The 27,358-nt window shown below is 45.7% G+C and overlaps 1 protein-coding gene across 1 annotated transcript in view; it reads right to left on the reverse strand.

Annotated features, from left to right (window-relative positions):
• The window catches only part of ADGRL3 (adhesion G protein-coupled receptor L3), a 961,109-nt gene that overhangs the window by 540,149 nt on the left and 393,602 nt on the right, over positions 1–27,358 (reverse strand). Inside the window, exons 10-11 of the mRNA XM_056570909.1 lie at positions 10,027–10,212; positions 9,564–9,602 (exon numbers count right to left, since the gene is read on the reverse strand). Of these exons, the coding sequence (XP_056426884.1) occupies positions 9,564–9,602; positions 10,027–10,212 (225 nt within the window). The remainder of the gene's footprint in view (positions 1–9,563; positions 9,603–10,026; positions 10,213–27,358) is intronic.

The following is a 27,358-nucleotide window of genomic DNA, read 5'->3' on the forward strand; positions in this document are numbered from 1 at the left end:
GCAACGGCTGAAGGCACACTGGTTGCTAAACACAGAGTTTGTTTATTAACTCAGTATTTAGCAACCAGTGTGCCTCCAGCTGTGGCAAACTACAACTCCCAGCATGCACTGACAGACCTTACATGCTGGGAGTTGTAGTTTTGCAACAGCTGGAGGCACACTGGTTGCGAAACACTGAGTTAAGTAACAAACTGTGTTTTGCAACCAGTGTGCCTCCAGCTGATGAATAACTACATCCCCCAGCATGCACGGACAGCCAAAAGGCATACTGGTAGTGATAGTTTTGCAACAGCTGGAGCTTGCCCCCACCCCCGCATGTGAATGTACAGGGTACATTCACACGGGTGGGGGTTTACAGCAAGTTTTTCACTGCAAGTTTGAGATGCAGCAAATTTTCCGCCACAGCTCAAACTCCCAGCGGGAAACTCACTGTAAACCCAAGCATGTGTGAATGTGCCCTAAAAACACTACACTACACTTACATAAAATAAAAAGTAAAACACTACATATACACATACCCCTACACAGTCGCCCCCCCCCCCCCCTCCAAATAAAAAATGTCTCGTATGACACTGTTTCTAAAACTGAGCCTCCAGCTGTTGCAAAACAACTCCCAGTATTGCCGGACAGCCATTGACTGTCCAGGCATGCAGGAAGTTTTGCAACAGTTGGAGGCGCCCTGTTTGGGAAACACTGCCGTAGGGTATTTTTGGTATCGAGGAAAGAGTAATTCTTGCATCCGGGTCTGTCCCTATGCAAATCTCTTATTTATGCTTCAAATGTGCATGGCGCTCTCTCACTTCGGAGCCCTGTTGTATTACAAGGCAACAGTTTAGAGCCACATATGGGGTATTTCGGTTCTCGGAAACCCCATTGCCTAACAAATTTTGGGGGGCTTTTTCTCCATTTACCCCTTATGAATAGGTAAAGTTGGGGTCTACTGTAGCATGTTATTGTAAAAAAAAAATGTAAATTTTTTACACTAGCATGCTGGTGTTGCGCAATACTTTTCATTTTCACAAGAGGTAAAAGGAAAAAAAGACCCCCAAAATTTGTAACGCAATTTCTCCTGAGTACGTAAATACCCCATATGTGGACGCAAAATGCTCTGCGGGTGCACAACAAGGCTCAGGAGTGAGAGAGCACCATGTACATTTGAGGTGATTTGCACAGGGGTGGCTGATCGTTACAGCGGTTCTGACATAAACACACACAAAAAACACCCACATGTGACTCCATTTTGTAAACTACACCCCTCACGGAAAGTAACAAGAGGTACAGTGAGCCTTAACAACGCACAGGTGTTTGAAGAATTTTTGTTAAAATTGTATGTGAAAATGATTTTTTTTTTATTTTTTCACTAAAATGCTGGTGTTACCCCTTGTGAAAATGAAAAATTTGGGATAATAGGAAAAAAGCCCCCCAACATTTGTAACCCCATTTCTTCTGAGTATATAAATACCCCATATCTGGATGTAAAGTGCTCTGCGGGCGAACTACAGGGCTCAGAAGAGAAGGAGCGCCATTGGGCTTTTGGAGAGAGAATGTGTCTGGAATTGAAGGCCATGTGTGTTTACAAAGCCCCCATAGTGCCAGAACAATGGGCCTCCCCCACATGCGACCCCATTTCGGAAACTACACCCCTCAAGGAATTTAATAAGGGGTGCTTTAATAAGGGGTGCAGTGAGCATTTACACCTCCCAAAAAATTTTATTTGTCATTTACACAGCCCACTGTTCCAAAGATCTGTCAAAGGCCAGTGTGGTGTAAATGCTCACTGCAACCCTTATTACATTCCGTGAGGGGTGTAGTTTCCCAAATAGGGTCACATGTTGGGGGGCTCCATTGTTCTGGTAGCACGGGGCTTTGTAAACGCACATGACCCCCGACCTCCATTCCAAACAAATTCTCTCTCCAAAAGCCCAATGGCGCTCTTTCTCTTCTGAGCATTGTAGTTCGCCCGCAGAACACTTTACATCCACATATGGGGTATTTCCATACTCAGATGAAACGGGGTTACAAATTTTAGGGGGCATTTTCACCTATTACCTCTTGTAAAAAATGGTAAGTTTGGGGGAAAAAAACAGCATTTTAGCGAAAAAAAATTTTTCTTCATTTACACATCCGACTTAGGCTACTTTCACACTATGAAGTTCACCCGTTATTAAACGTCCATTTTCTGTGTAAAAAAACGGATGTTTAATAACGGATGAAATTACCGGTGCTAACGGCTGAATAAACATTCATCCGTTAAGACCCGTTATCCCTCATGTATGGCCGAACACCTCTGCCTACAGACTCCCACAGCCGGGACTACTACTACTCCCATCATGGAACAGACTTGTTTCCATGATGGGAGTAGTAATTCCCTAGCTGCAGGAGTCTGCAGACAGCTGGGGAGGCTACATTAGTGTTTGTACTACTACCCCCATCATGGAACAGAGTCTGTTCCATGATGGCGGTTGTAGTACAGGGGCTGAGGGATTGATCACACCGGGTTTCACTTCTGAGACTCGATGTGATCTTAAGTTATTAAGCAGGGGAGCGGGCGGCATGCTCCGCAGCCCTGCGATGTATCAGTGTGTTTTAACTTTTATTTTTGAATCCCCAGCGGGGAGCCCTGAATGGCCGGTACTGAGGAGCCAATCAGGGCTCTCAGTGGGAGATTTAAAAATGAACTTTGTGAGTAGCAGGGGGCCATATCTATATTAAAAGCGCTGTGGGGGCAAGATATAAAGCGCTGCGGGGGGGGGGGGCAGACATATTGCCCATATATATATCTAGCCCCCCAGAAGCGCATTAGCTATGACCTCCGCCGGCGCATTAAATATATACCCCCCGCCAGCGCATTAAATATATACCCCCCGCAACGCATGTATAATGTAGCCTCGCATCGCTTCTATATACCTATGCCACTACAGCGCTATATGTGAAAAGCATTCTAGCAGCAGCATCAGCCGCCCGATGCTGCTGATAGAAAAACTTTTTATACATAGCGCTGCAGCGGCATATGTATATAGAAGTGCTGTGGGGGAAGGCAGATAACGCTATATGTCTGCCCCCCAGCTCTTCTATATACATATATCCCTGCAGCACTATGAATGAAAAGTATTTCTATTAGCAGCGCATAGTGCCAGGAGACGGCTGCCGGCACTATGCGGTGCTAATAGAAATACTTTTCATTAATAGCGCTGCAGGGATATATATATCTGTGCTGTGGGGGCAGACATATAGCGTTATCTGCCCCCCACAGTGCTACTATACACACATGCCGGCACTGCGCTATGTATGAAAAGTATTTCTATCAGCAGCATCGGGCGGCCGATGCTGCTGCTAGAATGCTTTTCACATATAGCGCTGAAGTGGCATATGTATATAGAAGCGCTGCGAGGCTACATTATACATGTGCTGCAGTGGGTGTATATTTAATGCGCCGGCAGGGGTCATATCTAATGCGCTGCTGGGGGGCTAGATATATAGGCAAATGTCTGCCCCCCCCCCTGCAGCGCTATATATCTTGCCCCCCACAGCGCTTTTAATATAGATACGGCCCCTGCTAGTCACAATGTTCATTTTTAAATCTCCCTCTGAGAGCCCTGATTGGCTCCTCGGTACTGGCCATTCAGGGCTCCCTCCAGGGGATTCAAAAATGAAAGTTAAAACACATCACACATAGCAGGGTTGATAACTCCCCTGCTTAATAATTTCTGATCGCATCGGGTCTCAGAAGTTAAACACGGTGCAATCCCTCAGCCCCTGTGCTACAACCGCCATCATGGAACAGACTCTGTTCTATGATGGGGGTAGTAGTACAAACACTATGTAGCCTCCCCAGCTGTCTGCAGACTCCCGCAGCTAGGGAATTACTACTCCCATCAAGGAAACAAGTCTGTTCCATGATGGAAGTAGTAGTAGTCACCTCTTCTGAGCATGCTCAGTAAAAAGAATGTCCGCTATAATAACGGGCATCAACGGGTGTATTTACTAACGTCCATTGGCCATAGACTTGAATGTTAAAAATAACGTCCGTAAATGTAACCGTTTGTTGTGACGGGCGAAAAATTCGTGCATGTCACGTTATTTCTCCCGTCACAACTAACGTCCGTTAGTCCTGACAGGCTATAACGGGTGATAACGGGTAAACGAAAAAACCTATTGACTTCAATGGGGTTGTTTAACAGGCATTAATAATTATTTTTCAAACGTACGTTTATTAACGGGTGAACTTCATAGTGTGAAAGCAGCCTTACATTCCCCCTTGACATATAGCGTTATCTGCCCCCCACAGCGCTTCTATACACATATATCCCTGAAGCGCTATGAATGAAAAGTATTTCTATAAGGAGCATCGGGCGGCCAATGCTGCTGCTAAAATGCTTTATACATATAGCGTTGCAGTGGCATATGTATATAGAAGCGCTGCGAGGCTACATTATACATGCGCTGCGGGGGGTATATATTTAATGCGCCGGCAGGGGCCATATCTAATGCGCTGCTGGGGGGCTAGATATATAGGCTATATGTCTGCCCCCCCCCCCTGCAGCACTATATATCTTGCCCCCCACAGTGCTTTTATTATAGATATGGCCCCTGCTAGTCACAATGTTCATCTTTAAATCTCCCTCTGAGAGCCCTGACTTCAAAAATGAAAGTTAAAACACATCATACATCGCAGGGTTGTGGAGCATGCCGCGTGCTCCCCTGCTTAATAACTTCAGATTGCATCGGGTCTCCGAAGTGAAACCTGTAAACGGATTAAAAACGGTTATAAAAAAAATCCCATTCATGTCAATGGGATTTTTTTCTACAATCCGTTTACACCCGTTTGCACCCGTCTGCACTCATTTCCGTTTTTTTCACGGAAGAAAAAAATGGCACACGCAGTATTTTTTTCTTCCGTGAAAAAAACGGAAGAAAACACAGACATCATGATTTTAACATTGAAGTCTATGGCAAACGGATGAACCTTTTAATGTCATCCATTTGCACCGGGGTTTAAAATGTCCGCAATTACATCTGAGCATGCTCAGAAGAGGTGACATCAGCAGACTCCTACAGTGTTGTAGGACTACTACTACTCGCATCATGGAAACAAGTCTGTTCCATGACGGTAGTAGTAATTCCCCAGCTGCAGGAGTCTGCAGGTGGCTGGTGGGACTACATTAGTGTTTGTACTACTATCCCCATCATGGATCAGACTCTGTTCCATGATGGGGGTAGTAGTACATGGGCTGAGGGATTGATCGCACCGGGTCTCACTTCTGACACCCGATCCGATCAGAAGTTATTAAGCAGCGGCATGGTCCACAACCCTGCGATCACCGATGTATTTTACTTTCATTTTTAAATTCCCCGAGGGGAGCTCTGAATGGCCGGTACTGAGGAGCCATTCAGGGCTCCCTGCAGGGTTTTTAAAATGGACAATGTATATTAAAAGCGCTGTGGGGGGCAAGATATATAGCTCTATATTTCTATCCCCCCAGCGCATTTATAAGGATATTACCCCCGCCAGCGCAAAAATATAAACCCCAGCAGTATGTATATGTGACGTTATAAATGCGCCGGCGGGGGGTCACACACACACATATATATATATATATATATATATATATATATATATATATATACTGCGGGGATATATATTTTTGTGCTGGCGGGGGGTTATATCTTTATAAATGCGCTGGGGTGCTAGATATATAGCGTTATATATCTTGCCCCCCATAGCGCTTTTAATATACATTGTCCATTTAAAAAACCCCACTGGGATCCCATCAGTACCGGCCATTCAGAGCTCCCTGCGGGGATTTTAAAAATGAAAGTAAAATACATCGGTGATCGCAGGGTTGCGGACCATGCCGCCCGCTCCCCTGCTTCATAACTTCTGATCGAATCGGGTATCAGAAGTGAGACCCGTTGCGATCAATCCCTCAGTCTGTTCCATGATGGGAGTAGTAGTAGTCCTGGCTGCGGGAGTCTGTAGGTGGCTGATTTTTACATACAAAAAACAAAAACAAAAAAACGGATTAGAAACAGTTAAAAATGGTTCTAAACGGATACATGTTTGATCAGCCGTTTCAATCCGTTTTTTAAATCCGTTTTTTTTTAAACGGAACAGGGGCAAACGGCCGTGTGAACGCACCCTTAGCTGATCAGACACTGCCTTTTCAGAGACCCCAAACTGCAGTGTATGTGTGTAAAATATACTGTGGTGTGTGTAGCCTGCATATGTGTGTGTGGGTGTGTTAAATGCAGTGTGTGTAAATTATATAGTGCAGTGTTTTCTGAGATATGAGTGTTGGGCTCAGAATTTGTGTTAGGGTCCTAACCTAAATGAGGCCACCTCCGTGTGGTGGATGGCGGGGGGGGGGGGGGGGGGCACGTTTTAATCAAAAAGTGCGCTAAGAGCCTACATTTTTTACCAATGTGTGCTGCTGCAATCCTCTTTTTTTGTATACTCTGTATTTGCCACAGCAGCGTGAACCCGTGTATTAGGTTGTTGTGCTGGTTATTTTTCTTTTTGCTTGTTTGTACAACTCAGGGGGAATGGCACCCTCTTTAGCTGTGCACCCTTCCCCCTTTTTCACAGGAGGTGTTTTAATTTGTTAATGGATCCAGCATGTCACCCAATCAGAGGCTATATGCCCAACAGAGGTGAGTGGATATGAGTGTCAGGCTCAGAATTTGTGTTAGGGGCCAATCCTAAATGAGGCCACCTCCTCATGGTGGATGGGGGGACACGTTTTGATCAAAAGGTGCGCTAAGAGCCTAAATTTTTTGAACAATGTGTGATGCTGCAATCCTCTTTTTTTGTATACTCAGTGTTTTCTGAGTGCAGTGTTGTCTCAAGCTGTGGCAAAACTACAACTCCCAGCATGCCCAAACAGCCGTTGGGTGTTCGGGCATGCTGGTGGTTGTAGTTTTACAACAGCAGGAGGCACACTGTTTGGAAAACACAGATATAGTAATTTGTGAGACCTGCAGTGTATGATTGATTGATATGACTGATCACATGGTAATGACATCACCGAAGGTTCTCTGCTCTTATCCCACACACCGCTCGATGTTCAGCACTGCTTTGCCTGTAAGAGCCTCCACTCATACAAGGAGAGGAGACCGGTGGCGGTAATTCTGCTGTAGTGTAAGGGCTGTCAGGATGCTGGCCTCAGAGAGGAGGAGTGCTGCATGCAGCAGTACAGCACTCCTCTGATAAGCTGAAGAATGAAAATTATTATGGTACTGGGAGTTTCCTGCAGTGGGCAGAGCAGCAAGAGTGCACCTCAGGCGGCTGCCTATTTCGCCTATAGACAGAGCCAACCCTGCACAGGGAGAGCAAGTGCCATTTCCTGCTTATGACCAGACTGCACCTTCTGAGTTTGGTGTCCTGCTGCACTGGCAGGAGACCAAAGTCTGTGCTTTTAAGCAGACGGAATGCACTCTGATCCAGAAGGGAGACCCCCTAGTGGCCAGATTTATAAGGCCATGAAAGTGACATAAAAACACTTTTTTACAGGGAGTAAATTACAAATCTTATTTATTTAACCTGCTGTTACTCTGTGCAGGGTTGCCTTCAGGGGGGTACAGCCAGTACTCCAGTAAGGGCCCTGGGCCCTTCTGCACCCACCTGCAGCAGATTAAGCACAGAAGCAGAAGACCACTGTTTAAACAGCGGTCTCCTGCTCCTGTACATACATTATGCAAATAGCTTATGTAAGTAACGTTCAGGCTACAGCAGCCTCCTGCTCCTGTACGTACGTTATGCAAATTGCGTATGTAATAAACATACAGGAGCGTAGACTTATACTGCAGGCCGCGTGATGATGTAATATCATCATGCAGCCTCCCAGAGAAGTCCTGCGCCATTCTGGGGGATCCAAAAAGAGCATAGCCTCAGTGCAAGATCCGCGGAAAGGTGAGTAGAATTTTTTTTATTTTACTTTTAGAGGACCAATGTGGGGCACTATCTACTGGAGGGCATGACCTACCTGGGACCACTACCTACTGGGGGCATTACCTACTCATCACCACCAAAATCCCCCCTACCCTTTTCCACCAACACACTTACCTACTAAGGCCATTATTTGGGGCACTGTGGGAAGGGTACAGGTGGGCAATATGATGAAAAAACATGTTGCATAATATGTTTGTTGTCTGGCAGATTCTGTGGAGACAAGTCTTTATGGAGGTCTCAGCAAGACAGAGAATAAAACGAAAGAGAACAACTCCAAGAAGACACCATCTGTGAGTCCGTAGATTTAACTGCACTGTAATCATTTATACGGTCTGCACAGCCTATGTAGAGCTAGGGTCACCAATATATAGGCTTTGTATGGTGGGATATGGTTCTATGTTTAGTGGTTTATAGTAACAATATGATGGTAAGATGTATGGTTATAATATTTCCTCCTTCCTTATTGAACTAAAAGGCTTGTTTCTTTTGTCCTGTTTTAAAATATTTTTTTCATAGACACTGAGGAAGATAGTGGGCAGGCCATGGGGGCAGACATTTGTCCCAGGCCTTGAGTTGTGTAAGGGACCCCAACATTTCTGATGGCAGCTCTGACTCTCAGCCCCAAAACCCCTGGCTCAAAGGAAAGAGACAGACTGTGATTAGAAAACTGTAGGGTAGAGTAGAGGACCCGGCACTGCAGAACTAGGGTATGATACCGGAGCGCGGACTAATGACAGTGCAGGTACGGCATAGGTGTGGACATCGGTGGTGCAGCTCAATGTAAGTAGCAAAATCCACAAAGAAGAGAGTCAAAGACAGATTGCACTCCCCATCCACAGATTTTATTCACTGGAGTACAGGCATGTATGGCAGAGGCAGGGGCACAACGGAACAAGTTGTTTTGCGCTAGTATGCGCTTCTTCTAGCCGGTCACACACCGGCTAGAAGAAGCGCATACTAGCACGAAACAACTTGTTCCGTTGTGCCCCTGCCTCCGCCATACATGCCTTTACTCCAGTGAATAAAATCTGTGGATGGGGAGTGCAATCTGTCTTTGACTCTCTTCTTTGTAGACTGTGATTAGAGACTTTGCCCTACAGAACTGCAAGCCTTCTCTTATGATCGCTACTGTTGTTTATATACTAACCTCTATGTGACAACCGCCAAGCACAGTAAACATGTACATCAGTTTAATAAAACTACTAAGCTTGCAGTGCAAGTCTAACAACTGTGTATATCAAGTTACTGCTGCACCTTTACACCAGTAAAGTGGTTACCACTGAACACAGCCACATTACCGGCAGCCCACAAACAATCAGAGGGGTGTAACCTCTAGGCCACAGTACAAGTGTTAGGATAAATTTAGCTCCAAGGTCTTTATTTAAACACAATTCGTTATTGCAACATATGAAATATTATCTTTAAATCTGTACTGTAATTAAAATACAAACAAAAAAACTTTAGATATGTCATAGAGACATAAAGGGTCTGAACACTGCCCTGAGCAACACAGATCCCAACTGATCAAAACTTTTGACATGCCCTTAGGATCAGTAAAAAGTTATTATTACGGCTGGTACACTTTGAGGTATGTTAATCTATATATAATTTGTACCTGGACATATGCTCTGCATGAACGCTCTCTCTTTTGCAGCTGTTAAAAACAAAAAGAAAGAAAGAAAAAAACAAGTCACTATTTTTTTGTAAAGGAAATAAGTAATTTTCTTTTAATGCCCCAAAAATACAAAAATGTATACCAACACTTTGCAGATATTTATATAACCCATAAACAAGCTAATAATGAGTTACAAGCTAGAATTAATCTGGTAACCTTTACCTTAGTTACATTATAGCTGTATGACTGTGTATTTTATGCGAAGCACACATATTTGATATCTCTAAACACATGAAAGTACTGTATATTTCTCATTTTGAGAAAATGTAATTAGCTATATGCATGTGATACTTACACAAAAGGACAGATGCTTCACAACAGATTCTATTGATAGCTATACTGTATGTTTTACAATTGTTTTCTTAACAACAGTAAACTTCTTTACAAACATTATGCAAATTACCTTATTTAAACTTCGGGCTGCGCTATCTTTTCCACCTGGAGTCAAATTTCTTAGCTGGACATCCAGTAGGTCCACCAGCTGATCCATTGCTCGAACAGAATAGGTAATATCTCCAGCATTGAGCCGACCTCTTGTATGCTCTGAAAGCTCCCTTGCAATGTTTGCAGCCGTTTCTAGTGACTTCAGCTAAAATAACAATTATGTAGTGTTAACTTATAAATTGAATGGAAAAATTAAGTATTACTTAAATAGGCACTGTCATTTGAACAACTCTGCATAAATCAATAGTACAAGCGAATATAAGAAACTTTGTAATATATTTTATTAGACAAAAATGCTTCTTTCCCCTCTACCCTCACCTCACCTCACGCTATAAAAATGGTACTTGAATGGAAAAAAAAAAAATTTTCCAAAATAACTGGTGCTAGGAAGTTAAACAGATTTGTAAATTAATTCTATATGAAAATTTTAATACTTCCAGTACTTATCAGCTGCTGTATACTACAGAAGAAGTTGAGATGATATGTTCTGTCTGACCACAGTGCTCTCTGCTGACACACTTTTTATTAGAAAAATACAAAACTTATCAAATACAAAACACAAAGCAAGCTTAACCAGCTATAACATAAATAAGAAATACTCTAGAACCAAAAACAAAACCCATAAACAAAACCCTGCCTAACTGGCCAGCCCAGCTTTACTAAGATACTAAAATACTAAGATATTAAAATATGCCCAAAATATCTAATCAAACACTCACACGCTTACCGAAAATGAACATCAGAAAAATAAATAAATAAAATAGCACAACTTGGCTTATCAAAATATAAACATAAAAGTTATCATTACCCGACTATAACTCAAAACCATCCATACTTGGGAACACGCAACAAGAAAACTAAACAGAAATGCAGCAAGCACACCTTGAAAAGAAAAAAAAAAAAGAAAAGTTATATATTTTTTTTTACTTTTTTTAAATCTTTTTATATATATATATATATATATATATATATATATATATATATATTTTATGAATAAAAAATAATAGTAATAATAATAATAATCAAAATAATCATATCACACATACATTCACTTACAAAACGTCCAAATTAACTGGATCCTATATCCGGGACTAATGAAAATACCAAAGAAAACATAACAAAACAGACCAAATAACTGAAATAAACGATCTGGCTACCATAATGCTATAACATGAAACAATATGAAACAATATAGATATAACACAATATAGGTACAAAATTACTAAATATACTATATAAATAAAATATAATATAAACAAAATATATGCACTACAGAAAACACCTACAAAATCAATAGAAAACCCTAGGAAAAACCCTACACTAAAACTGTACCCTCACCCACACCACCCCTCCTGTACATAGGCCAGAGTCCATACCGTTCTTACAGTTCACAAAGTCCAGTCCTTAACTGACCCATGTCAGGTCCCCCAAAGATGAACACCACCACCCACAAGCACACCCTCCCCACCAAGCACTCCTCCCAACCAACTTATACACAAACTTATACACACTGAACCACAGCCCACTTTAGGCCCAAGTTTGGTCGCCTGTAAGCCCTTCATACCATATCAGCTTAAAAACATAACGAAAAGCTAGCGTGCACATGCATTAGCCCACCACCAGGAAGAAGGATGGCAGACTTGATACATTCAAAATAATTTTACACTCTTTCCCTAACTCACCCTACAATTCTCCCTAATCCTATCCCTCCATTCAAACTAACCCTGTTCTCATCCTATCTCTATCCCTATAACACTGTCCCTAACCAAAATAATGGTACTCTACCCAAAAGGTCTAGTACCTAGGGCACATCAAAAGAAAACCCTCTCCATAGGAGAGAAGCCCTACTGGTACCAAGACTGCCATACTCCAAAGACCTGATCTTCCCGAGGTCACCGGTGATGTTCCTACAGACCTCCACCTCAGAGAGGATTTTCTGCTGGGTCGACACTAAACACCGTGCATTCCACGTATAGTACCTAACCACTAAACTAACTAAGAATAAAGTGACTCGGTCTCGGCCACCCAGGGTCCTGAATGCCCCATAAGCCCACTCCGGATAGGTAAGGCCGGCAAGTTGACTCCAGCCGATGGAAGCACCCACCCTGTTGTAAACCCCTATATTAAAGGGACAATGAAGCAGGAAATGGTCCATGCTTTCCAGCATGTCCCCGCACTCTTCTCGGGGACATCCCCGGTCATCAGAGTTCCTACACTTCAAATTGTCCCTCACATATAGCTTGCCCTGAAAGCAGCGCCAGGCCAAGCCCAAAATTTCTGGGGGATCCTTTTCATGTTTTAAAGGTACAACCCCACCCTCAGATCCCGACCTGGGCAGTCCCTGAGCGCCAGAGGCTTCTGGAAGTGGGTCAACAGAACCCGTTTGTCAAGGAACTGTCTTGACTGGGTCCTGATCTCCCACACTCCCAGACCCCACCGACGTATCGCTTTCAGAGTCGGGGCAGCATAAGCCGGAATATATCCATGGGGCGTACGGAGGTCCTTCACTTGCCCTCCTGTCTCCCATTTCTGGAAGAAAGGCCGAAACCATTCCCTGCAGGAGAGTACCCACGGAGAAGGCCTCTCTGACCAGAGGTTTGAGATGTTAGCTTTCATGAAGGTGTTGGTTAAGAACACCACAGTGTTTACCATAGATAAACCCCCTAGTCTCCTCGTGCGGTACGTAACCTCCCTCTTGACTAGGTTCATCCTGTTTCCCCATAACAGTTGGAAAAACAGGCTGTAGACCCTAGTGTAGTAGGCCTCTGGCATGATACATATGCTACCCGGAAAATAAACAAGGGGAGCAGGTACGATTTGATCAGGTGTACCCTTTCCCTGAGGGTCATAGACCAACCCTTCCATTGGTCCACCTTCTGAGCGGCATCCTGGAGCTTACCATCCCAGTTTTTGGTGGGATAATCATCCTGGCCGAATATGATGCCAAAAACTTTTGCTGACTCTTGGGGCCCTGGAAGGGTGTCCGGGAGATCAAACGTGGGATCTCCCCCTCCCAGCCAAAGACTCTCACACTTATCCCGGTTGATCTTAGACCCGGATGCCTCCGAGTAGCGGTCCACTTCCGACATCACCACATCGACCTCCTCTCGCGAGGACAAGAAAATGGTGACATCGTCAGCGTACGTCACCACTCTCTGGGCGACATCCAGCTCCACCAGATTCATCCCGACTCCCGCCAACGGCCCACAATCTACCCTCCGGACGAAGGGATCGATCGCAAACACGTATAAAAGCGGGCTCAAAGGACAACCCTGGCGGACTCCGGATCCCACCACAAAAGAGCTGCCAGACCAACCGTTCACCAGCGGGAAACTCTCTGCCCCTGCATACAAGATCATAAGCCAATTAACAAAAGTAGTCGGTAAGCCATATCTCAGGAGGACGGACCAGAGGTACTCGTGGTTCACCCAATCAAACGCTTTGGCCTGATCCAGGGACAGCAAGTACTCCTTACAGAAACCTGCACTACTCCGCTCCACTGCCTCCCTGACACTACGGACCGTACTTAAGGTGCTTCGGCCTGAAACAGAGCAGTGCTGAGCCCCCGAAAGGAGCCGGGGTGCAAACTTAACCAGCCGATTAAACAGTATCTTAGCCAGAAGCTTCCTGTCCATATTGAGAAGAGCTATGGGCCTCCAATTCTCAATACGGCTGGGATCTTTACCCTTTGACAGAAGAATCAGGGCTGACCTCCTCATTGAATTCGGCAGAGTGCCCGGAGAGACACTCATTGAATACCTCAGTCAAGAGGGGAGCTAAAGACTCCTTAAAGGTCCTGTACCACTCGGATGTTAAGCCATCCGGACCTGGTGACTTCTTAGGGGCAAGCCCCTCGATCGCCAGTCTCACTTCCTCTTCCCTGATTTCTTCTGCCAAAATATCAAGAGAGGGGTCTACCCCTGGCTCAGGAATGGTTTCAGCCAGGAAAGCCGACATCTTGTCTCGATCTAGATCCTTCCTCCCAAGAGGTGCGAGTAGAAGGATCTGACGACCTCCAAGATCCCTGATCTGGACCGATTCAGAGATCCTGTACTATCAATCAGTCCTGAAATGACATTACTACTCACTGACATCTTACAGTTTCTGTAAGGGTCGGGCGAGCGGTACTTCCCGAAATCCCTCTCAAAAACCAAAGATGCGTGCCTAGCGTACTGACACCCCATCAGGAAGGATTTCCCTCTGGAGATATCCTCACGGCTATCTCCAGTCGAGACAAGAAGCTCGAGTTTCCTCCTCAGACCCTGATACAGGCGATACCTGTTCAGGGACCTGAGGCTCGAGAGCTGGCGAAAGAACCCTGCAACCCGCTTCTTGAATATCTCCCACCACTCTGACAAGAGTACAAATTCAGCTTCCAATAACCTTTTCCCATCCGGGTGGGTCTCTGAAACATTCAGGGAAAACAAAATCATACAGTGATCGGAGAACTCCACCTCAACCACAGACACTGCAGAAGAGACGGCTTCCTCCTTTAAATAAAACCTATCTATCCTAGACCTGCGACTACCTTGATGATAGGTGAAACCCACGTGGCCTGAGGGGCTCCGGATGTGGGCGTCCTCTAGGCGAGCTTCTCTAGCTATGCTAATCAGTGCCACACTATCGCAAGTCAGCGGACCATTGGAGCCTCTCCTATCCTGGGACCTCGTGACATTATTGAAGTCCCCTCCAAAGATCACTTGCAGACTCGTAAAAAGAAAGGGCTTAATCCTCATGAAGAGATCTTTACGGCCCGCTTAGTTTGCGAGGCGTAGATGTTAATGAGCCGGAGCTCTTGTCTCTTCATGAAGACATCTAAGATTAGGCACCTCCCCATTTCTAACTCAATAACCCGTCTGCATTCTGGCTCAGCCGCAAGAGACCAGTGGGAGGGACCGCGCCTCCACTCTCTTCTGGCTTTTACCAGGGAGGCTAGATCTGACAACCTGGTCTCTTGTAAAAAGAAAATGTTGGCTTCAACACGGCCAAGAAAATCAAAGGCTGTGAATCTAGCCGTATCTGATTTTATACTGGCACAGTTAATGGATGCCAACGTCAGTGGGGTGAGTGCCGCCATCCTGGGTCATTGAGTTAGATGGCCTCACCCCTTAAACCTTCTTCCTCTCCTTCCCTCCACCCCCATCTGAATCGGAGGAAGACCCTTTGCCTCTTTTTAAACTCAGGGATATATCCATCCCAGGATCTTTACCTCCGGCATCTGGTGTTACCTCCGCCCCTGAGGAAACTGCCCGAGAGGAAGGAGGCTCGGCACCTCCTGGAGGCCGCACTGCCTCCTGACCCTCTAGAAGAGGAGGGGAGATAGTATCCCCAAGGGCCTCATATCGATTTGAAAGGACGATCAGAGGGTCGGAGACTGAGTTGTTCCTTCTATGGTCTAATTTGCTTTATTATTATTATTAATTTGATTATGTTATTATTAAGTAAGACACTTTTTTGAGTGATGTTATTTTATGAATTATGATAAGGATGACCGCATTTGAATTATTATTATGATTCACTTATCATGTATATTGGGATATACTAATCATGTAGCCTAATCAATTAAGTTGGATTTGTATTACGACCACTAGGGTGTTTTTGAATAGAAATTTGGTATACATGTATATTATACCTTAGTGACTATATTTACTATTAACTATGAATTGTTTGGTCATATTGGGGGAGATTTATCAAAACCTGTGCAGAGGAAAAGCTGTCCAGTTGCCCATGGCAACCAATCAGATCGCTTCTTTCGTTTTTCACAGGCCTTCATGAAAATGAAAGAAGCAAGCTGATTGGTTGCTATGGGCAACTGGGCAAGTTTTCCTCTGCACAGGTTTTGATAAATCTCCCCCATTGTTTGGGTTTCATTATATTAATCATGTAGGTTAGGGTATATTCGATATCACTTTACTAGGCTATGTGTAATGTCATTTCATTGTATTATGTTTTAGTAATCATGTATCATGTATATGAATTAACTCATGCCAATTATACCTGTGGGTCTATTGTTATAGTTTGGCTTACTAATTATGTACACTAATTATGCATCATGCCATGTTAGTTGGGTCATTTTATCTTATTAATATAACTATTATAACCATTGCCCCTATGCCACACTACTAATCTATACATGGTGTTCTGCTGTTATCTTTCCCCTTTTCATGATGGAGAATATAGGAGGTTCCATAGGGTCAGGTGACCGTGGGTCCGAAGGCGTGGTTATCCCTGGATACTTACTATGGTTCATTGATTGCGCTGCCGTATCGGCCTTAACTGGCATGTCAGTTTCCTTGGTGACCACGCCTCTGTTGTTATCACGTGACCGCTTGTCATGCGGTCACATGATTCTAAGACGTCATGACGTCTGCTGACGCGGACGGAGGTGGCGCCATCTTGACGCCATCTTGGTGGCGTCTGAGGACGCCGATCAATATATGGACGCCATGTTGTTGGAGACTTTTTATGGTTATTATCAATGATGTCACATGATGTGGTCACGCCCCTGGGTGTCAGCTGATACAACAAGATGGCGTCCGCGGCGTGGTCTCCGTTGTCCCACCTGCGAGGTATTCTCTATATTTTTTGTGATTTACTTTTTGTATATAAAACACATTGTTAGTTTATATCTCCACACTCCTGAGGAAGTCACTCAGTGACAGAACGTGTGGAGGTTCTTCGGACCCGGGCGTATGGGTGATATTTGCTCCCACCTTGTGCAGGCCTTGCCTCCTATCTGACCTTATTTAGGCATCCTTTTGCTGGCATCTCTAGTTCATTTGTTTACATTTATTGAGTGCTTGGCAATTTATTTCTAGAGATTCCTTGTCATCTCTGATGTTCACTATGACACCTCTGTATATAGGTTCATTTTGCGTATTTTGCATATGTCACTTTATTGTGTGCTTGTGTGATATAGGTAAGACGGGGGCATAGTGTACTGCAATCACTCTATTTGTGGTAGGAGAGTCATATTTCTTTAGCCCTGGTCCGGATGAGACATATACCATGTCTCATCTGTGTGGTGTGGCCCGATATGGGCCTTTTTAAGTGGTTTTAAATACATTTCCTTTGTGTCTGTCATTATTGTGTTGTTTTTTTGCTATGTCAATCATGTGCTCCTAATAAAGACTGTTATATTTTGCATTAATTGAATATCTTTGGTGTGCTTCCATTTGTACATTATTTCTGGGTTTGTTGCAGTGTTGGTTTCATATAATGTTGGTTAAGCACCCAGGTTCATATATATCTTTTTAGCTGAGCCCCCCTCCCTTTCTTCCTTCTATGGTCTGAGGCTACAACTGAAGAGGAGGACGGCGCCGCCTTACTGTTACCCTTCTTCCTCCTCTTCTTCTTTTTCTGGCCACCATTTACTGTCTGCCCCTCCTTCTCCTCCTCATCCACAGTTTCGGATTCAGATGCATGACTGGAGGAAGGAGCATCTTGACCTTCTTCCCTACGCAGTCTCCCTATCTCCTCATCCAGTTCGGCCCCACCCAAAGCCTCAGAGTTATTCTGACCTCCTTCTGAGCCAGTGTCTGGAGTGGGACCCAGAGTCACCCCTGGCGCCTGGGCATTCTCAAGGGCCCTCTCCAACCTGCGCTTCTCCTCTCGCCTCCGCATAGAGGGGTCTTATGTTTTTCCTTCACTGGCTTTGGTGCCCTGAATCCTGTCGCGTCCCAGGAAGGCGGCCGAAGGGAGGTGGGTGACCGTGTTCCCTGAACGCCTGAGACGAACGGAAAACGTTCAGGCCCCAGACCATATATTGTGCTCGTCAAAGTTCTTCCGGGGGACGTCCGTCACCTCTCCGTACCTGCCCAGCCAGGTCATAATGTCATAAGAAGAAAGTGACTCGTTACGGGTCAAAACGGTCACTTTCTTTACCATACTCTGGCGAGATACCGCTTTTACAGCGAAATCTCGCCATCCGCGCTCGTTTTTCATCAGCTCATAATTAGACCAAAAGAGATCTAGTCCTTCCGGCCTAACAAAGCTGACAAACTCGGAGGAGCCGAAGGGGTGAATCAGGGCAAAGATGTCCCCAGCCCTGAAACCCATCTGGAAAAGAAGCTCCACCACCTTGCCCCTTTGGGGGCACGCATCTTCGCCTTTCCAGACCAAACGGGCCACATTCCTGCGACCTACCTCCTGCCCGGGTGTCTGGAGGGACCATACGGTCTCCCCATTCCTCTCTCGGAACGCTCCCAGACCCTGTCTCTCCACCCAAAAATACAGGTCCATCTCCTTTCCCTCTACCTGGAGTGTCCTTTCTCCTCTCTTTAGTGCCTCCAGGAGGCGCCGTTCCAACTGACTTTCACCAGATGCAGGAGGTAAAGATCCTACTGAACCCCCAGCCGCCACACTTGCATAACTCCTGACGACCGGGGGGGGGGGGGGGGGTCAGCCGGACCAGACACCGTCCCTACATCCCCGCCAAGGCCACCTGTACTGCCACAAAAGCCACTCTTATTCCTACCATCCACACCACTACTACTACTCTCATTCACACCACTACTCCTCCATCTGCACCACTACCACTCCTCTCATTCACACCACTACCACCCCTCCTATACACTCCACTATCACCACTCTTATTCACTTCACTGCCACTCCTCCCGATCACTCCACTACCACTCCTCCCATCTGCACCACTACCACTCCTCTCATTCACTCCACTATCACCCCTCTCATTCACACCACTACCACTCCTCCCATCTACACCACTACCACTCCTACCATCTGCACCACTACCACTCCTCCCATTTGCACTACTACCACTGCCACATACACCCCTCTCACCCACAGCACTACCACTCCCATCTTTCACACACCTTGTATTAACATTGCTTTTATTGACAGTATTTTTGGGATCAGCAGCTGCTTCACCCACTACACCTCTGGGCTGGCCTGGACATGCTTTAGCTTGGCCTTTTTGTACATTCTCAGGTCACCGGCACCTGCCATTGTCGGCGAAGCTGACTCCTCCTCCATTCGAGATGTTACCGCTGACATCACCTCCCGAAGCTGAGGCTGCCCCTCCGGGTGCACCTTCACCCCTCCTCCTGCCACTGATGTGCAGGGACTCCCCTCTATCACAGGGGAGATCCCTGCAGTGCCCGCGCCACACACTGCGTCCAACCGCACGGGCTCAGCAGCAGGTTCTGACATCAGGACGCTACCCCCCTCACAGGGGAGTGCCCCGCAGCACCGACACTACTAGCAGCACCCAGGGGACCGCCCTCCGAGCAGAAGATCTCACCACACAACTCAGGCGCCTGGACACTCCCTCTCAGGGAAGTGCCCCGCAGGGCTAGTAACATTGCCCACAATACTCGGGGAACCGCTCCCGTTGCAAACTCCCCTCTCAGGGAAGAGCCCCGCAGGGCTAGTAACATTGCCCACAATACTCGGGGAACCGCTCCCCTTGCAAATTGCCGCATAACTATTGCCCACCATTAGCCCGTCCTGCTCTTCCCTACCAGCAGGACGCGTGACTGTAGCACCAGCGGCCATGTTGGATGCAGCACTGTACCCCCCATGCTGGTCCCGTTCCACAGCAGAAGTGGGATCTGGCAGGGTGGGGGCCCAGCAGCCTGAACCAACTTTTCAGGTGGCTCAGACTGCTGGATAGGAGAGAAAACAAACTTTATCTGCTCCTCAGCCTTTTTCTTCTTCCTCCTCCTCTTCCTCTCCTCAGGGCCCAGGTCCTGGCCAAAACTGAAATTTTCCAGACGGGCGGGTGACTCCTGCATCACAATGGCCCACAGGAGCCCTCCACCGACCAGTCCACTGTCACCGCCATCACTACTGTCACTTTCCTCAGAGGTGGCTGGTAAGGCGACTTGGGCAGAGTTGTAATCCGCACTCGGGGTGACAGAGGTCTTAGGGGTACACGGGGTATCACACACATCCCCCTCACTCATCACCCTCACTGCCGCCATCTCCCTCACCACCTTCCTCCATTTTCTCCTCCGTGACACACAAGCACTCTTCCTCCCCCTGACTATCCTCTTCCTCCTTCACAGGGGTCTGCATGGTTTTATAGCGGTCTTCATTCTTAAATTTTTCTTTAAACATGCCTGCTCCCTCTACAATCAGCATTCGGGTTCTCACCACCTCCTGCTCCTCTGCCTTCAGCTCACACACCCTGGCAGCGAACCTTGCCCTCATGGCCTATCTGTTTGGTAGCGGGCAAACTTCAGGTCTTCCCTTATGATTTTCAGCTTTTTTTCCCAGCTGCTCATATTCTACTAGATTTGCCTGCAAGCGGGAACCGAAAGTAGCTAGCGACTCCCTGGGTCCCTTCACCCCCCATTGCTGGGGTTCCATAATATCAGACACAGTCCCCGAAGACATAACCATAAGCTTCTTACCGGACGCCTTGCGGTTTCCAGCGACGGACGGGGGATTGGGCTCCACATTACTGCGGAGCCTGCTGGATCTTCTCACCCTGTCCTGGGAATCGGCCGTAGCTCTCTTACTCCCACCCCCCGCCGGCCTAGTTCGAGGGGTGGAAGTCTGGGGCTCCATAGCAGGAGGCTCTCCCAAGGAAGCTGCCACCCTCCTGGGGAAAAGGCTGTAGGAAACACTGCTTCAATCCTCTCTCTGGAAAACTCTGGAAGTCAGACACACCCAACAGCTGCTGTGTTCCACAGGAAGTGCTCTCTGCTGACACCTCTGTCCATGTTAGGAACTGTCCAGAGCAGAAGAGGTTTGCTATGGGGATTTTCTCCTGCTTTGGACAGTTCCTGACATAGGCAGAGGTGTCAGCAGAGAGCAATGTGGTCAGACAGAAAAGAACTACTCAACTTCCTCAGGAGCATACAGCAGTTGATAAGTACTGGAAGGATTAAGAATTTCAAATGGAAGTAATTTACAAATCTGTTTAACTTTTTGGCACCAGCTGATTTAAAAAAAAAAAACATGTTTTCCACCGGAGTACCTCTTTAAAACCATCTTTGAAAATCAGCTAAGCTTTGCAAGATAAGTTGTGCAAGCTTGTATCTGCAAGATAAAGCAATACAATTCCATGGTGGGGGAGGTGGGAGCTCCACCCATCAGCTCTACAAGAACAGCAAATTAGCCATGAAACCTGCAGAGCAGTAATCTGCTGAAAAATACCATATAGAATTAATATAATGGCCATCAATAGTGCTACACAAAAGGGCAGGTTGAATTGTACCTGTCATATCAGGTGACTTTTCAAGATAAAAGGGATATCCCGCCCCTAGACATCTTATCTAGCCATCACGTCCCCTCCCATAGGCTTGCATTGAGGGGGTGTGGCGTGATGTCACGAGGGGGTGGAGCCGTGATGTCACATTACTCCGGCATGTGTATCGTGAGTCATCATTCATGGAGCGATCTTCACTCCATGCAGCTGATGACAAGTGAATGCTGCAGGAGAGATTGTGGGTGTCCCCAGCGGTGGGACCCCTGCGATCAGACATCTTATTCCCTATCCTTTGGATAGGGGATAAGATGTTTAGGGGCGGAGTACCTTTTTAAGTGGTAAAGCATGACCACAAACTTCTATATAGAACAACTGCAATGAAAGAAAGAATGTGACAGGGAACAGAAATAATCAGCTTCTTGTGATTAAATGTACACTATAGACAGACATTACACAAACAAAAAATAAAAAATAAAATAAGCCAAACTCTTACTTCCATTAAACTCTCTTTAAACACTTTTTGTCTCACATGACAAGTCTAAAAAATAAACAAAGACTTTCTTTCTATGTGCTTTTTATGCAGGACCAATTGTACTGTGGGACGAAATTGAAAAGAAAATTTAGCAACTTTTGGGGTGTTTCATTTCTAAGCAGTGCGCTTTATATTAATGACCTGTTAACTTTTTTTCTGTAGGTCAATATTATAACAAGAATACCCAATTTACCGCCTTCCCAACCCATGACATACATGTACATCATGACCGGGAAGGTTTTTCCCAACCTATGATGTACATGTACGTCTGGCAGATACCGCGGGAGAGAGAATGCCCACTACCCCCCCCTAAATGAATTCTTTGAGGGTGTGGTTTTTAAAATGGGATCACTTGTAGGGTTTATCAATTGTATTGGCACCATGGTGGGCACAGCAAAATATCCTTAGAAAAAAGAGGCATCAAAATCCACTAGGTGCTTCATCATGTCTTAGGGAGCACACTAAGCGAACATATGGGATATTTCTGAAAACTAAAGGATTGGGGTAATACATATTAAAGGGTTTTCCAGGATTTTTGTTTTTTATTTTTTTGATTATGCTACAGGGGCTGTAAAGTTAGTGTAGTTCATAATATAGTGTATGTGCCTGTCTCTAATGGCTGCTCTTGTATTTTTAACAGCATACAAAATTACTCCTGTTTCGATTATTTCTCAGGATGCAGTGCGGCCGATACCCGACATCACTAGTCACTAGTCACTAGACATCACTCCGTCCATGATGGGAGTATAAAAAAAATGCGGATCGCAGTGAATCTCTGGAGAATTACCTGGTGCGATCTGCCCCTCAGCCCCTGGACTATAAGTACAGGGGCTTAGTGACAGATCGCATCGGGTCATTCTCCAGAGACTCACTACGATCCACATTTTTTAACTGTAAGGCTAGGTTCAGACTACGGAATCTCCGGGCAGAAAATTTCCGCCCGGAGATTCCGAGTGCGGCCAGCGCCGACTGAATCAGTCGGCGCTAGGACCGCGCGGACACTGCAGTCTCCAATAGACTGCAATGTGTTCCGCGCGGATTTCCGCCTGAAGAAAGGGCAATGCAATGCCTTTCTTCAGGCGGAAATTTCCAAGCGGATTTTCAAAGCGGATTTTCCGCTTCACAAATTTTAGAAAGCGGAATTTCCGCCTGCAAATTCAAAGCAAACTTGCAGGCGGAAATTCCGTAGTCTGAACCTAGCCTAAGGCTGGGTTCACACTGTGGAATTTCTGGGCAGAATTTCTGCTGGAGACCAAGCCGGCGGCACTAGGACCGCGCGGACTGCATTGCTGTCCCCATAGATGTCAATGCATTTCTAAGCAGATCTCCCAAAAGATCTACCCAGAAATGCATTGCTGTCTATGGGGACAGCAATGCAGTCTGTGCGGTCCTAGTGCCGCCGGTTAAATCTCCAGCAGAAATTCTGTCCAGAAATTCCGTAGTGTGAACTTAGCCTAAAAGCTGGCGGAACATGCGGCTACAATGCACTGCCCACCGGCTCCAGGCTCCTGTATACATCTCTCATAATTCAAAATCCCCGTCAACGAGAGACAGGAGCTCTGATTGGTGAATTACTTTTCACCAATCAGAGCTTCCGTCTCCCGGTGGCAGCGATTATGAATTATGAGAGATGTATACAGGAGCCAGCGGCCAGCATGTAGCCGCATGTGCCGCCGGCTTTTTAACTTAATAAATCCCGATCGCAGCGGGTCTCTGGAGAATAACCGATCTGCCCCTCAGCCACTGGACTATAACTCCAATCATGGAGCGAGTCTGTCCATGATGGGAGTAGTAGTCCTAAAAGTCCCACAGCCGGGGGATGTGCAAGTGCCATCCCTCAGCACTGCGGTACCACAACTACTCCTATCATGGGACAGACTCTGTCCATGATGGGAGTTATAGTCCAGGGGCAAAGGTGCAGATCTCACCTGGTCATTCTCCAGAGACCCACTGCGATCTGCATTTATTAACTGTAAAAGCCAAGGTAACATGCGGCTACACTGCGCTGCCCGCCGGCTCCTGTATACTTCTCTCAAAATTAATAATCCCCGCCGCTGGGAGACAGGAGCTCTGATTGGTGAATAGCTTTTCACCAATCAGAGCTCCCGTCTCCCGGGCAGGGATTATGAAATGTGATACTGTATACAGGAGCTGGCGGCCAGCGCAGTGTAGCCGCATGTTCCGCCGGCTTTTACAGTTAATAAATGTGGATCGAAGCGGTCTCTGGAGAATGACCCGATGCAATCTAAACCTCAGCCCCTAGACTACAACTCCCATCATGGGCAGAGTCTGTCCATGATGGGAGTAGCAGTCATAACTGTCCCAAAATAGATAATATAATTCTCAGATGCTTTAGAACACTTTTTGCTTTAAAAAACAAACAAAACAAAAAAACATGCAGTTAATAAATTCGATTCTACATTAGAAAGTGCTCCACCCCAAAATCCCAGGAAAAGTTATTGACTCGAGTATAAGCCTAGGGTGGGAAATACATCATCCCCCCTGTCATCATCCAGACCCCGTCATCATCCAGACCCCCATCATTAACACCTTCATCTTCACCACCTGTCATCATCCCACACCCCCCCTTGTCATCATCCCCTTGTCATCATCCCACACCCCCCCCTTCATCATCCCCTTGTCATCATTCCCACCCCCCTTCATCATCCCCACCCCCCCTTCATCATCCCCCCCATCATCCCCTTGTCATCATCCCCTTGTCATCATCCCCTTGTCATCATCCCCCCCCTATCATCCCCTTGTCATCACCCCCCCCCCCTTCATCATCCCCTTGTCATCATCCTCTTGTGAACTCTCCGCCCTCAGTGGTCTTCAACCTGCGGACCTCCAGAGGTTTCAAAACTACAACTCCCAGCAAGCCCGGGCAGCCATCGGACTTGCTGGGAGTTGTAGTTTTGAAACCTCTGGAGGTCCGCAGGTTGAAGACCACTGAGGGCGGAGAGTTCACTCGAGTATAAGCCGAGGGGGGTGTTTTCAGCACGAAAAATCGTGCTGAAAAACTCGGCTTATACTCGAGTATATACGGTATGTTCATTCTTTCTGCAGATGCATAGCCATCTAGTAGACGGTGAATTCCTGTATAGTCCTATCATCTGTGTGGTGTCCCGGTACCATATTGCATCCAGTATCTAGTGTAGGGGTCCCCAAAGTCAGAGTAACTACGTTCAGGTAGGGTTCCTCAGGTAGGACAGCCCCTAGTCGCCTCTCCTCAAGTCTATTAATAATTATAGCTATATTGTATAGAAATGTATAGTACTTACCTTGTTCAGCGTCGGAGGACCTTCGGTCATGTGACCATGCTAGTAACCTCTATGGTATGTTGCAGGACCTTAGGAGGTCCTTGGGTCACGTGTTACCCACAAATCTCTGTAAAGGTGATTGACATCCGTTTGGACCAATTAGCGTTCGTCCAGCCCTGTCCATATAAGGGAGCTGCGTCCAATTATCGCTCTCTTGGGTTGCTGCTCTCGTGGATGCCGGACTAACAGGACGGTGTTATTCGCACCGTGAAAACCTACGGCCTCAGCAGAACCAAAAATCGTGAGTTTTACTCTAATTCCTGCTAATGCTAGCGTGACTACTGGACCGCAACTAATTCCCCTAAATCCAGTGGAACAGCACAATAGACTAAAGACTTTTAAACCTAACGTTTCAACCATTGTCAATCTCCAAAAGGAAGCTGCTGTATTGATCAGAGACTGTTATGTTAATGAAGTGTACAGAAAATCTTCAGTAAAGTTTACAGAAGCTTTCCGGTAGTGGACAATCCATTATTATTCACTACCTTAAACCTATTATCATCTACCTCCCTATCATTCCTTGGAAGGGCGGCAGTAGGAAAAGCTTTTTTGAGGAGCCCACACCCTGGCGTCACAAATAGCAAGGGTTAACAAGCACCCTTTAATACCCGCACAGCTACACTCCCCATACCCTACATCCCCCAAGCTACCACATCTGCATATTCTATATGCAGTCTGCAGACTGTCCGCACAGAGATTTTTCGTGTGGACATTCTGTGGTGTGAACATAGCCTAAGTGATAATGATGAGACTTGATAAGACTATTATCGAGAGATGGAACTCTGATATTATCCCATCTATCAAGGAAATCATTCACCGTATCAATTCAAATTGCTGGCATGAATCCAAAATTGCATCAACACAAAATAGAGATGCCGATTTATTTTCTAGATGGGAGATATGGCTTAGCAGCAAACATTAAGGGGGAGATTTATTAAAAACTGTGAAGAGGAAGAGTGGTGCAGTTGCCCATGGCAACCAATCAGATCACTTCTGTAGTTTTTAAAGAGACCTGTGAAAATTGAAAGAAGCAATCTGATTGGTTGCCATGGGCAAATGCACCACTCTTCCTCTACGCAAGTTTTGATAAATCTCCCCCTAAATCTTATGGCACTATGCTGGGGAATAAACAAGTTTTCTCTATTGGGAGGTGTCCACTAAGGGAGATTTTACTTGATATTGTAGAACGTGACCCTTCAGTCTTTCCACCAAGCAAACAGAACCAACCATATAGGTTTACAGTTTAATAGTCCTGGGTAAATGTCCTTCACATCAGGTTCTTTACATAATTATAAACTTCTAAGCTTCTCACCCAAAACTTGGCAGATCCAGTCCCAAAATCTGTCTTTTTGGAGCAGTGTTTTAATGCCCAATATTTTCCAGACAAACTGGTCTTGCTGCAGAGCAATTCCTTCTCTTGCTGTCTGGCAGCATTCATACACCTGTGTCTTTAGCTCAGGCCTCTAACACACACGAGAACTGGAGTACTTCCAAAACCTGGACCCAAACTCCAGTCCTTTGTCACTAAAGCAAGAAGCCTCAATGATACATACCTCCCATCCACCAGTTCACCAGCTGCTCGCTTACAGTATCTATTATTGTACAACTTAAAAAGCTAAACTTTTTTTAACCCTTTAACGACGCAGGACGTATATTTACGTCCTGCGCCGGCTCCCGCTATATGAAGCTGCGACCCCGCATCACATCGCGTCGGTCCCGGCGCTCATCAACGGCCGGGACCCGCTGCTAATACCACACATCGTCGATCGCAAAAATGGGACCTATAACATGGGACCTATAACACTGCAAAAAAAAAGTAAAAATAAAGTGTTAATAAAGGTCATTTAACCCCTTCCCTAATAAAAGTTTGAATCACCAGCCTTTTCCAATAAAAAAAATAAAACAGTGTAAATAAAAATAAAAATAAACATATGTGGTATCGCCGCATGCGTAAATGTCCGAACTATAAAAATATATCATTAATTAAACCGCACGGTCAATGGCGTACGCGCAAACAAATTACAAAGTCCCAAAAAGCGTATTTTGGTAACTTTTTATACCATTAAAAAATGAATAAAAAGTGATCAAAAAGTCAGATCAAAACTAAAATCATACCGATAAAAACTTCAGATCACGGCGCAAAAAATGAGCCCTCATACCGCCCTGTCCGTGGAAAAATAAAAAAGTTATAGGGGTCAGAAGAGGACATTTTTAAACGTATACATTTTCCTGCATGTAGTTATGATTTTTTTCAGAAGTACGACAA

The sequence above is a fragment of the Hyla sarda genome, chromosome 1 (genome assembly GCF_029499605.1).
Source record: "Hyla sarda isolate aHylSar1 chromosome 1, aHylSar1.hap1, whole genome shotgun sequence".
In the NCBI taxonomy this organism is placed as follows: Eukaryota; Metazoa; Chordata; class Amphibia; order Anura; family Hylidae; genus Hyla; species Hyla sarda.